The sequence below is a fragment of the Leguminivora glycinivorella genome, chromosome 1 (assembly GCF_023078275.1).
Source record: "Leguminivora glycinivorella isolate SPB_JAAS2020 chromosome 1, LegGlyc_1.1, whole genome shotgun sequence".
Classification (NCBI taxonomy): domain Eukaryota; kingdom Metazoa; phylum Arthropoda; class Insecta; order Lepidoptera; family Tortricidae; genus Leguminivora; species Leguminivora glycinivorella.
In genome coordinates this window covers 26,622,692-26,635,079 of record NC_062971.1, presented here as the reverse complement: position 1 = coordinate 26,635,079, position 12,388 = coordinate 26,622,692, and the positions used below count along the sequence as shown (strand labels likewise).

Genomic DNA, 12,388 nt, shown 5'->3' with positions numbered 1-12,388 from the left:
CTAATGTCATGTCACATCGCTGATCATTGAGCGAGACATGCGCTCCAAGCGGAGAGATTTGTAACTGCAATTACAAGGCCTCAGCCGGTCATTTTTGCGATTGTTGTACTTCGACAGATGTTCCTCCTTTATACTTCTATACTCCCTGTTATCACAGTTCGTAGCAAAGATATTAAAAAATTCATGGCTAAGTCTATGATTCGTAGTCATTCACTATTGCTTGACAGTGACACTTAACAGTCAGACATACCGGACTGTTTAAGCTGACAATAAAACTTTTTTTTAAGGAATGATTTTGTCGTTTTCTTAGGTGTATGAAACAACACATGTGACGTCACGAAACTGTGTCTTGACGTTTGTAACTTACGCTCTTTCTGCTCGAAGCAGTAATAAAAAGGGAATTTCTCATTAAAATAGCAGTTTTTGGAAAAATAAAAAAATACGTGTATCTTTTTGTATTGAGTTCTTTCAAACCAAACAATAAAAAGTAGTACTCAAAAATATGAAATGTTGTCAATTGTATAAAAAATTCAAATCAGACTCCAAATTTCTTTTTGGTTCCTAATTGCTGTAATTAAGTTATCATCATCCTCTCGTTATCAACTGCTCAAGTCAACTGATCTAAACAATTGTTGTAATAAAGTAATTAATGAATCAGTGGGTTTGCCAGGCTACAACTATTTAGGCGAATTGGAATAATTTCTCCGTTAAAACAGTTCCTACATTGCATGTAATAGCGTGTGAAATTTCATAGTTTGCCGATTGAAATGAGCCGAGAGTCGTGATCGTCGTAAGTGTCGTAACCGGCTCTAAATATCTCCGGGGTCCAGCCAAGATGACAATAGTACATCGACAAAATTCAAACAGAAAGAAAATAATGAAACGAAAGCAAATTAAACTAATATAATTGAAAATTTAAAAACTAAACGGGACTTAAACGAGTAGCTAACACTCGTTTATACTATTTCACCCGATTCTGAGTCCAAATCGTGCTACTTTGAATCAATAAATAGACATCGAAGTTTACACAGGCGTTTTAATAAACGATCGTCATCTCAGCTAGAGCCCGTCGTACTAACAGGATCGTTACTCGTCGAATCTGATGTGCGTGTGCGTGGGCTGCGGCGAGGCGGGCTCGGGCGGCGGCGGCGGCGGGGGCGCGGCACCGTGGCGCTGCAGGCGCGCGCGCAGGCGCTCGCGCCCGCGCGGCCGCGGCCACGCGCGCCCCGCCTCCGCGCGCGCCCACTGCTCCTCTTCCTCCACGCCCGACAGGATGCTGGCGCGGTTGCTGGAGTTGGCGCAGTACTGGAAAAAGTACCGTGTCCGATAAGTATAACCTACCTCGCCGGGAATCGCCATACGCGAAATTGAACTTGTCAAATGTATAAACTTTTTTCTTATTTAACTAGGGCAAATTACCAGTAACTGGCCACTTTATAATACATTTTTTTTTACTCATAAAATTAAATAAACAGATTTATATAATTGTTAGGTAAAATATCTATTACTGGGCCATGTTATTATATACAAAGTTAAGTTTTAGTACAAAGTGGCCAGGATACGTAGCCAAATGCATAAATTCTTATGATATGCTTATGATGTTGTTTCTAAGCTATTTATCTCTATCGTTCTTGTGTATTGGCGCGACAGAGCCAGACTGCATTTCTGTCGGCGTCTGGCGTCGACGATTGCCATACGGCTACGCCCGCAATTATTGAAAGGGGACCAGTTACTGGCTATTTACCCTACGTAGATCCAAGAACAAATAGTATAACATTTAAACGGTTAAATAAAACGAAGAATTGAAGATTGAAGTGAATTGGTACATAAAACACTTAAACAACGTTGTACTTACTTCGTCAGCTGCTTTCGCTGAATCAAAGCGTATGATTATCTCCGACTGGCCCTCTTTGGCATCCACATGCAGGGCATGGATATTGCTTCGCACCTGTAACAGTTCGAAACAATTGTATAGCGCATCTATTATATACAGGGTGGAAAAATCGAATGCCACATGGATGGCAACTACCTTAAATATTGTAAATAGCACATTTTGTGTAAGGGAGACTTTCCTTTGTTTTTAAAAACAATAAATTCTGCATTTAAGGATTTATGAAAAATCGCTTGCCTCAGTCGGAACTCGAACCGGTCAAATGTGACAAAAAATAACGTGCCGTATTTTATGATGCAGATTGAAAGGGTTACTGATAAGGTTCATTTTTCTCTAAATAACAAATACAATCAGAATAACGGAAGGCCATGAAAATTTGGCACATTATTTGGCACGTTATTTTTTGTCACATTTGACCGGTTCGAGTCCCGACTGAAGCAAGCGATTTTTCATAAATCCTTAAATGCAGAATTTATTGTTTTTAAAAACAAAGGAAAGTCTCCCATACACAAAATGTGCTATTTACAATATTTAAGGTAGTTGCCATCCATGTGGCATTCGATTTTTCCACCCTGTATATATATACACGGTGTTTCCGGTATCACTCAAAACCTCAGACACCCCAACTGATTTTTATTTTTTTAAACTCATCTAGAGTATTCATCTTTTAATCTGATCGTTACTTTTTTTTAAATTGAATTTTTAATTTTCTGTACAGCTCTACTTGACTTTTAGCTCTACACTCAATAAAATAATTGCTAACTACCATCATAAACCATAAGACTATTTATTTGTGTACGTTACTACAACGACATAAGGTTTACCAATAGACAGCTAAGATGTCACTGTAAAACACTTTAAAGCTTTGTCACAGTAAACTTTCAAAAACTTTCAAATTGGACAGGTAATCGCAGTAAGCAAATAAACTCAATATTCAAAATGACAAGGTTGTAATTAGGTACGAGTTCAATTTGTTATGACTTATGATATACATTAAGATTAAACTGACAAACAACGTCAAACTAGTAGCGGAAAAAATAATCGTCCAAGTAACCGGCCAGTATTAATACCCCTAAATACTGAAAAAAGGTAAACAACCTCTAGCAATGCGATATACACAATGTTGTATTACGAGTACAATAGAATGGGCACGTAAAAAATAACTAATAATACTAATTTAAATAAAAATATTACCCCCATCAAGATATAGCTCAATCGATTCTGAACAAACTGTTTTCAGGTTTTTAGTGTTAAGTGAAACACGGTGTATATACTTTCATGAAAAATTATTAAAAGTATGAAACACAATATTGTCTTCGGTTACCGCGATAGTTACTCATGAAATAAAACTATGGAAACGGATTAAGTATATCGCGTATAATTAATTTACAATTCATCCCGTTTCGAGCACTTTACAGCATTCGTGGTCAACGGGTGACTGAGGAAAAATTACAATACATTATTATACGCGATATAATCCGTTTCCATAGTTTTATTTCATGAGTATGAAACACATCAAAAACAGATACTTAAACGAATTTAGAACTCTATAAAAGTTCAAAATAAATGTTGTATTATGCAAAATATTTTTCCCCTCACTAGCTCGGAAACACGTGTTTTGTTCTTTAATACCAGCGGGTAAAAACGCATTTTATCCACTAGTGGGTAAAGTAATTTGACCTTGAACAAAGTCAAATTAACTGCTTTAAAATTGATAAAAGTAGGTGAATCTAGTAATAAAGATGATTTACCACCTGTAGAACTACTGGAAGTTGTGATATTTTTTGCGTTGTAGCAGGGGCGGCTCACACCGCGATTCTATCGCCGCGCTACAAGTACATGCTGGCGGCCGCGAATTCGCGGCCTAATCAGGGGTGGGGCGCGTTCTCACGGAAGGCACGTTCGCACTTTCTGTTGTTACTTTATGTCGCGAGTTTTTTCTAAGGTTCATATGCGATGTCCGCGTGTGGAATGGCTAATAATGTTTAGTTAAATAGACATCATGAATAAAATAAAAGAATCTTAAACAGATCTACTATTGATTTAGTCCCACGGAAAGTTCAAGAAGGCTTGGACTTCAGCAAAAATATTTAAATATTGTGTATATACCTAGAAAGTACCTAAGACTTGAATATAGCAGCACACAAAATCGTTGACTGCATTTTGACTGGATTAGATGATAAGTACAAGATGGCTGCCATACTGTGCGATTTGTCTAAGGCTTTCGACATCATTAGTCATAACCTACTTTTAAATAAATTAACAATGTATGGCATAAATGGTTCCGCACATAAATTGCTTGCATCATTCTTGTCTGACCGTCAACAAGTAGTTAAGATGCCACTAAATGGCCAGAGGCATGTTTCAGAGACTGGCTACATTAATTTAGGCATTCCTCAAGGGTCGGCGGCCGGAAATACGCTATTTTTATTGTTTGTGAATGACTTACCCTCTGCCATCACAAATGGACTCTCAGTGTTATTTGCAGACGACACCACTGTAGTTGTTAAGGCAAAAACACACGCGCAGTTGGCCGAGGGAATAAATGAAGCTTGTGACCAATTACAGACATGGTTTTCATCAAATGGCCTACTGTTAAACATAACAAAATCCAATGTCATGATGTTCTCGGGCCGCAACACCACGGTACCGCCATGTATCAGTAGCTGCCCAATGCCGTTATGTAACGAAGTAAAGTTTCTGGGTTTTGTACTTGACTCGAATCTGAATTGGAAGTGCCATGTCGATCAGCTTTGTAATAGGTTGAGTAGTTCTATATTTGCGTTGAAAAAACTACAACCTTTGATATCAAGGAAGTCGCTTAAAAACGTCTATTTTTCACACTTTCACTCCTTGATGTCATACGGTACACTGATTTGGGGAAATTCAACAGATGCCAAGAGAGTATTGATTCTCCAAAAACGTGCCATCCGTTTACTGGCTGGGGTTGAACAAAGGTGCCACTGCAAAGAACTCTTTAAAAAGTATTCCATAATGACGCACTTTTCCCTATACATGTTTCAAGTTTTGATGTTCGTAAGAAGAAACTTGTCTACGTTCAAACGTGTCGAAGTTATAGGCAAACAGATAAGATCGACGGGAAGACTGCGAACAGTGCCGCGTCGCATGGCACTTTCATGCAAGAATCCACGAGTGATAGGCCCTACCTATTACGAACGCCTACCCGCCGAATTAAGAACTGAAATCTCTGACGAAGCATTTGAACTTCAACTGAGGAACTTTTTATTGAAAAATCCATTATATTCGGTAGATGAATATATGGAATTAAAATTGTAATAATTTACTTGACATTTTGAACTATTATTATTACCAATTGCTCATAATTTCATTTTAATATGACGATCATTATGAGATACCTAACTATTAGACTTTTAATTTGACTTGTGCTATATTATTTATTTAGTTTTTAATGACGGTGGTTTTGAAAACCACATTTACAAATTGTTAATTTAATAATTTCTATTGTTTTTGAGTATTATTGACGTTATATTATTGTATCTTTGCATGCCAAATTATTATAATTGACGATCATAATGTAAATTCATATAGGTTAACGTAGAATAATTTATACTGTAATTTACCATTATGAAATAAATAAACTAAACTAAACTATAGTATATAACATTTTATCTGAGTAATCTGAGTATTAATTCGTTTTAATCCATAGGCAACCCTATCGCCCGACGCTGCGCACGTGCGGCTCGTTTCTTTGTTAGAATTTTGTAGGCATTTATAAGGCGGCATTTCGTGAACATCAAAGCAGTGGGCCTTCTGTACTTGTACTATTATATATTCTGTGGTTGTAGTTTCCTCGCCATAGTGAGGGGAAAAGTTTTGTGTTACACTCGGGTGCAAATGTATTTTACTTCTCGTGTGTTAAAAAACTCGCAAGTTCAGGATTCTATTCTCGAACCACTCGCTACGCTCGTGGTTCAACTATAGAATCCTTTCACTTGCTCGTTTTTCAATTCCACACTCGGCGTTAAAATACAACTTTGCCCCCTTGTATAACAAATAACTAATGTCAGTTTGTTTCAACGGAGGACAACCGACCCTATTCTATTTTTCGGATGATGTTGATGATGATGAGTGTAAAGTATTGTGAAATACATCGAATAAAATTAATAATTTTACATTATTTCGATATTTCCTGTCGTAGCACTCTTAACTCTATAATACTTGATGATATATTATGCAAATGGAATGTTGAATGAAACACCTGTTCTATTATAAAGGGTACGTTACTATTGAACATATTTAGTCCTACTCTGACATTTCAACCACTAATACACAGGTAAAAATAATCATTTTATTAAATATTTTTTGAGATTAGCGATCAAACAAGTCAGAAGAAAGTACATAGAATGGTTTTAGTCGGATTATTGGTATTTGTGCTCGCTGTGGGTGCACTGTACTTTTATTTCACCAGAACTTTTAATTACTGGAAGGCTAGAAATGTGTTAGGGCCGAAACCAGTGCCATTGTTCGGAAACATATTTGAATCGGCCTTGCGCTACGTGCATGTTGGAGTCATCACGAAACGAGTATACAACAGCTACCCTAATGAAAAAGTCGTAGGCATGTTTAGGATGACTAGCCCCTGCTTATTGATACGTGATCTCGATATTGTGAAACATATTTTGATCAAAGACTTTGACTTTTTCGTTGAACGTGGTATCGAGTTTAGCGACGAAGGATTGGGAACAAATCTGTTCCACGCTAACGGGCAAACTTGGAGGAAGCTAAGAAGCCGCTTTACGCCCATGTTTACTAAACAAAAACTAAAGAATATGATGCACTTGATCAACAATCGTGCAGATAAGTTCGTTAATCACATCAGTGATATACCAGTTGAGAACCCAGAAGATATTTATTCATTAGTCAAAAAGTACACAATGTCCACGATGACGTCATGTTTTTTTGGTCTTGATGTTGACACTTTCCGCGGAGATATACAAATTTTGATGAAACTCGATAAAAACATATTTACCCCTACTCTTGCCATAGAGTTTGATATGATGTACCCTGGACTACTGAAAAAAATTAATATGTCACTATTAACAAAAGATATCGCGAAATTCTTTAAAGATCTCGTCGAAACTATGATCATTCAAAGAAATGGAGTACCGTCAACTAGAAAAGATTTTATTGATTTCATTTTAGAAAGTAAAACAAAAAAAAACTTGACATGGAAACTGAAGAATTATCTAATAGTGACATAGAAGCACAAGCATTTGCATTTTACGCAGCTGGTTATGATACTTCAGCTTCTACTCTGTGCTTCATGCTATACCACCTGGCGTTGGAACCTGAAATCCAGGAGAGATTGAGAAATGAAATAGACGTTTATCTACGAACACACGGTGATCAAATAGATCTGGAAACTTTAAATGAATTGCCATATTTAGATCAAGTTCTGAATGAGACACTTCGAATGTACCCTAGTGATGATACTTTGCTACGAAAAGCACAAAACGATTACAAATGTCCCGGCACTAACGTAGAAGTATCTCGAGGACAAATAGTACTGATCCCAGTTTTGGGGATTCACTATGACGAGAAGTACTATCCAAATCCTGAGATATTTAATCCTGAAAATTTCGCTCGAGAAAATTTGATTGGCAGGCACCCGTGCTCATTCTTGCCTTTTGGGCTAGGGCCACGGAATTGCATTGGTGAGTCAAAAACTTTATAATAATGCAATCAGTTTATTTTTGCTTGTAATATACCTAGATAGCTATCGGTAGTATTATGGCCGCATTCGCCTTACAGCCCTGTAAGCTGTACCTAAGGACAATATTTTGGCTGCGGAGAAACCGGTGTTTTTTATTTAAAATAAAGTTTGTGTAGGAGAAACTAAACCTCCAGATTTCATTCGAAAAAGTGAAGTGGGGTAAACGTTTTAGTAAGACTTATTTGTACCTATGTAAGTCCTACTCCTAACCTGTTTGACCGAAACGGATCACACTTTCAAACTGTCAATTTTGGCTTACTCCTAGAATCCGCCAGAAAACGATAGGTTATACAAACTTCTGACAAATTATAAGTTCTATCGCAGTCATTTTATATAAGTAAATAATACCTACTCGTAGTAGTAAGAGTAACCTCCAATGCAATATTTGTTCTAACAATGACGTTCTACCTAATAAATTTGTTTGCATAGAATTGTTAACACAAGTGAGGATAGTTGCGCTAACAATAACAACTTATTTTAATGTTCATAGTTTGTACTAAGGTACAGCGGGGCAAATCTCGACTGGGGGGCAAATGAAACTGGTTCATTTTTTCCATGTTTCACAATGTTTGCATTATTAAATAGTGTTCACCGGTTATATATGGTAGGCGTGTTCAGTGGACACATGTAGAACTCAACATCATAGTGTAATAATAGAAAAAAATAGATCAGTTACAATTGTCCCCCAGTCGAGATTTGCCCCGCTGTACCTTGCATATCATGTGCAATGAGCATAAGTACCCTACTGATATGTGATTCATGTGTTCCTTATTTTTGTTCTTTTTTCAGGAATACGATTTGCGCGAGCACAGGTTCGTGCATGTGTCATCAAGCTGCTTTCTAAGTTCAGAGTTGAAGCTTGCAAGGATACAGTGCGCTCTTTCTGCTTTGATCCATACCGCCTTAATATTGCCCCAGACAAGAAGCTCTACGTGAATTTCCATCCACGAATGGATCGTTAACCTCTAATTAGAATTGAAAAAAAATTAGGATAGGTACAGTCGAGTTCACAAACATTCCAAAAAATATGAAACAAAGTATTGTCATTGTCATAGAGAAGTTATTATTAGAAGTAATTTCTGGCATGTTGATTTAAAAACATGTGAACTCGAACGCACTTATTCATTCTCAGTACATTTGCGAGGAACTAATACATCGCATACTCGATATTTTAATTGGGATTGTATATATATAAGGGGTATGGATTTTCTATAATATATTGGCTTTATTTGTGACTGGTTGTATTGTATTTCATAGTAAATAATTAGCTCGGACGTGCTTATTGGTTGTTGTGTTGTGTCAAGGGGCAAAAGATTGTTGACACCGATGCTAACGAAAGACGCGGCCGTATATATGGCACCGAGTGAAAATTATGAAGATATTACAATATGTGAAGGCCTTTAGCGGGTCTCTAATATACGCTGGGGCAAGTTGTTTTGGATTCATAAAAATAGTATATCTTGGGAGTACCTAACTCTTTTAAATCTAATCAGGTAACTATTTGCAGTTGGGTTACAGCTCAATACTCATCTATATCAGTTCTAACATGGTTCTAACAGTTACAATACTTATGGACAAACATACCGTTCTTTTGGTGTGCCTGATATCACAGCACGGTTCCGGTAGAACTTCTCTAACAAAGACACCTGGGATTTTCTCCAGCGGTGTCACATTCTTGCTGCTGATCATTTTTCCAGGATTTGAAGCTGTAAATCAAAATGTTAAATCAAGGACATTGATTTTAATAATTTCAAGAGGTTTTAGAATAAATGGAGGAATTTAAAATAAATTAATATTATGGGACATTCTGTTTCATTTGAACCTTATTACTATCATGATAGTTGCTTTTTAACTACACTGAGACTTTAGCGCGTGCCGTGGAGACGGGAGCTAGCCGCCCTGAATAATAGAAACAAAAGATTTTGTTTAACAGATTATGGCGTAAGGCAAAAAACCATCTCAAATGATTCATCTGTGCCGAAATAAATAAACTAAACCTAATAAGGACTACCTGTGTCAGCTTCCATTGGAAGTGTAGCAGGCTCGGGTATTGCTGAATAGGAATTCTTCCTATTATACAAATTGAACTTCACTTGCTTCATATAATTCCTTTGCAGAGTTAAATACTTATTCCTTAATGCTTTCCATTCTGATCTCGGCAAAACTTGGAGGCCCCATAAGGCTCCCTTTGGAGCTTCTTTTGTATTTAAACCATTTGGGGTTTTGATTTTAGTTTTGGCTGACTTTTTTTTGTTTTTCTTCTTAGATGGTGAATCTGCATCATCCTTGGATTTGTTATGGCTAGTTAAATCATTTTTAGATTCTTCTTTCTTACACACCTGTAAAATATAATTGTGTCTGTCAAGTTGTGTTTCATGGATCATGCTCTTATTAATTATGTACATTGTTGGGTCTTGCATTGCTTAAAATTATAAATATGTTTTGCAATAAGTAAACAAATATGAAACAAAAAGGTGATGAGAGGATGTTTAAAATTGTATTTCCATAGATGTTTGATATAGAAACATTGACTTACTTTTTAAATTTATTTATTTACATTTATTTAAAAAGTAAGTACCTAAATATTTCTCTCAAACACAAAATCTTACAAAAATAATATTGATGGATTACAAGTACTTGATCAGTTACAATTGCTTAAGTAAACTTATAATTTATGTTATATTACTTACATCATCTACTGGTGTTGTTATATTTTTGCACTCATCCTGAAAAAAAAAGACATATCATGAAATACATATACAGTAGAGCAGAGTAATAGGAGATATGACTTTGTAACTTACAGTAGGAGTATCCCTTTTCTCAGAATCTGAGTCTTGCCCTGGTCTTAGTTCTAAATTTTTGGGTCTTTTATCTTTACTCTTTCTTGATTTTTTCCTAGGTGGTTCATCTTCTTCTTTCACCTTGAGGTCTTCTTTAACCTTTATATCATCTTTCACAATGTCTGTATCTTCCTTTACCTTATCCTCTACTGTCTTAATGCCTGATTCTTCTGTGGTTTTATTTGTCTTATCTTTTTTTATGTCTTCTTGTTTCAACTTATCATCAGACTCCTCAACTGAAAACATTTTAACAGAAGAGAGTTCCTCGGGTGGCATGCTTGTCGGCAGCCTGCAGCCCATCTGCGTGAATGCAACTATGCAATTATGTGCATCTTCTGCTTTGTCAAATTCTATAAAGGCATAACCCTGAAAGACAAAATTACTGAAATTAGAATTATATTACAAAACTATTCTGTGAGTCTAGTGAAAAAGGGTATAACTCAAATTGACTCGGTGAAAAAGGTCACAAGTCCGAGGAGGGACTTAAATATGATATGATGGTGCTTCCTATTACTGATGACGAAAGATAGAGGAGAATGGAAGAGGAAGACACGTTGTACCAACTCCACATAACATGGGATAAGGGTAGGAGGAAGAAGAGGTGCTTCCTATTATTGCTATTTGGAGGATTTATAATATCTGTATAAAATTGACTTTTTTTAAATAATAAATTTAAATAGATATCGTACATGAAAGAAAAAACGACAACGTTTTTCTTTCGTGTATGATATCTATTTAAATTTATAATTTATATATGTATAGTAGTGTGACTACTTGAAAAAAGAACAAATCAAAAAATATTCAATAAAATAATTTGACTTGTTCCCTAGTTGTTTATTTTAAATAATTTTTTTTTTCATGGTGTGCTTTTTTAGATCGTTAGCATCTTATTTTTAGAATATAATACCTTGATTCTCTGTGAGTTTTTAAACTTGGGTAACGAAATGTATGCAACATGCCCATAGTCCGAGAACACCTTTTCAAGCCACTCCCTGTTAGCAGTGACTGGTATAGACTCTACATACACAGTTCTAGATTCAGCATCATACGGTTCCACAGGCTTTTTTCTTCGTATCTGAAATTTAAGCAGTTTTCTACAGTTCATAATTGTCTGGGTTAAAACCACCAATTATTACTTAATTTATAAGATATTACTCGATTACCTTCTGTCTATCTTCTGATAGCTCCAAAATTGTAGAAAACTTCATAGCTTTCGCGATATCAATAACGTCCTGCGTCATGGCGCGAATCTTATTGAACTTTAGAAACACTTCTATAGGCACATAAGGGTCGGTTTTAACTAATTCACCGAGGAATCTATCTTTAGTGAGATTTGCATCACTGAAATAAAACTCCATTTGCTTGAGTATTTTATCGTATAACAATTTCTTACGATGCCGCAGTCTTTTCCTTCCATGGGACTCATGTTTTGCCGTACTATCGGTAGCAGTTGGAGTTTCCGATTCCGACATATTTAATCAACGAATATGAAGTATTTGAACCACGAAATACAGTAATAACTTACTACCGGCCTTTTTATTCCTTCCTTTCAGCTATATTTAGTAAATATGATATGATGCAAAGTATCAAACCGAATCCAACCAAATTTTACAAATGTAACTTGTCAAGTTGTCACTGTCAGTTTGACGGTTTGACGTCACACGACAGATCATGAATATTGTCATAATATATGTACATAATATACACATTAATATTTACTTACGATTATAAATATTTTGTAGAGCAATGTTGTATGTTTCTATTTTACGATTATTAAAACTTAAAATAGGTCTATATTAAGAATGTTTGTTGTGTAAGAATGTTATTAATATTTATATTAGTCGCAACTTATTTAAGTTATTATGGAAGGAAATGGCTACACCAACCGACATAGACAAATAC

At 35.9% G+C, this 12,388-nt stretch overlaps 3 protein-coding genes across 3 annotated transcripts; 2 read left to right on the top strand and 1 right to left on the bottom strand.

The window, feature by feature from the left end:
- Positions 1-888: 888 nt before the first annotated feature.
- Positions 889-12,094, bottom strand: LOC125224840 (la-related protein 7). Its single transcript, XM_048128321.1, has 8 exons — positions 11,650-12,094; positions 11,394-11,561; positions 10,448-10,852; positions 10,337-10,372; positions 9,658-9,985; positions 9,231-9,352; positions 1,856-1,948; positions 889-1,305 (listed from the first exon to the last, which is right to left on the bottom strand). The coding sequence occupies exons 1-8, from the start codon at positions 11,956-11,958 to the stop codon at positions 1,087-1,089; spliced, it is 1,680 nt and encodes a 559-aa protein (XP_047984278.1). The 5' UTR covers positions 11,959-12,094; the 3' UTR covers positions 889-1,086.
- Positions 6,230-7,134, top strand: LOC125224842 (cytochrome P450 6B2-like). Its single transcript, XM_048128337.1, has one exon. The coding sequence runs from the start codon at positions 6,277-6,279 to the stop codon at positions 7,132-7,134; it is 858 nt and encodes a 285-aa protein (XP_047984294.1). The 5' UTR covers positions 6,230-6,276.
- LOC125224847 (cytochrome P450 6B4-like) lies at positions 7,101-9,165 on the top strand. The gene is made up of 2 exons (XM_048128348.1): positions 7,101-7,587; positions 8,436-9,165. Exons 1-2 carry the CDS (start codon positions 7,101-7,103, stop codon positions 8,606-8,608), a joined length of 660 nt encoding a protein of 219 aa, XP_047984305.1. The 3' UTR covers positions 8,609-9,165.
- Positions 12,095-12,388: the final 294 nt, after the last annotated feature.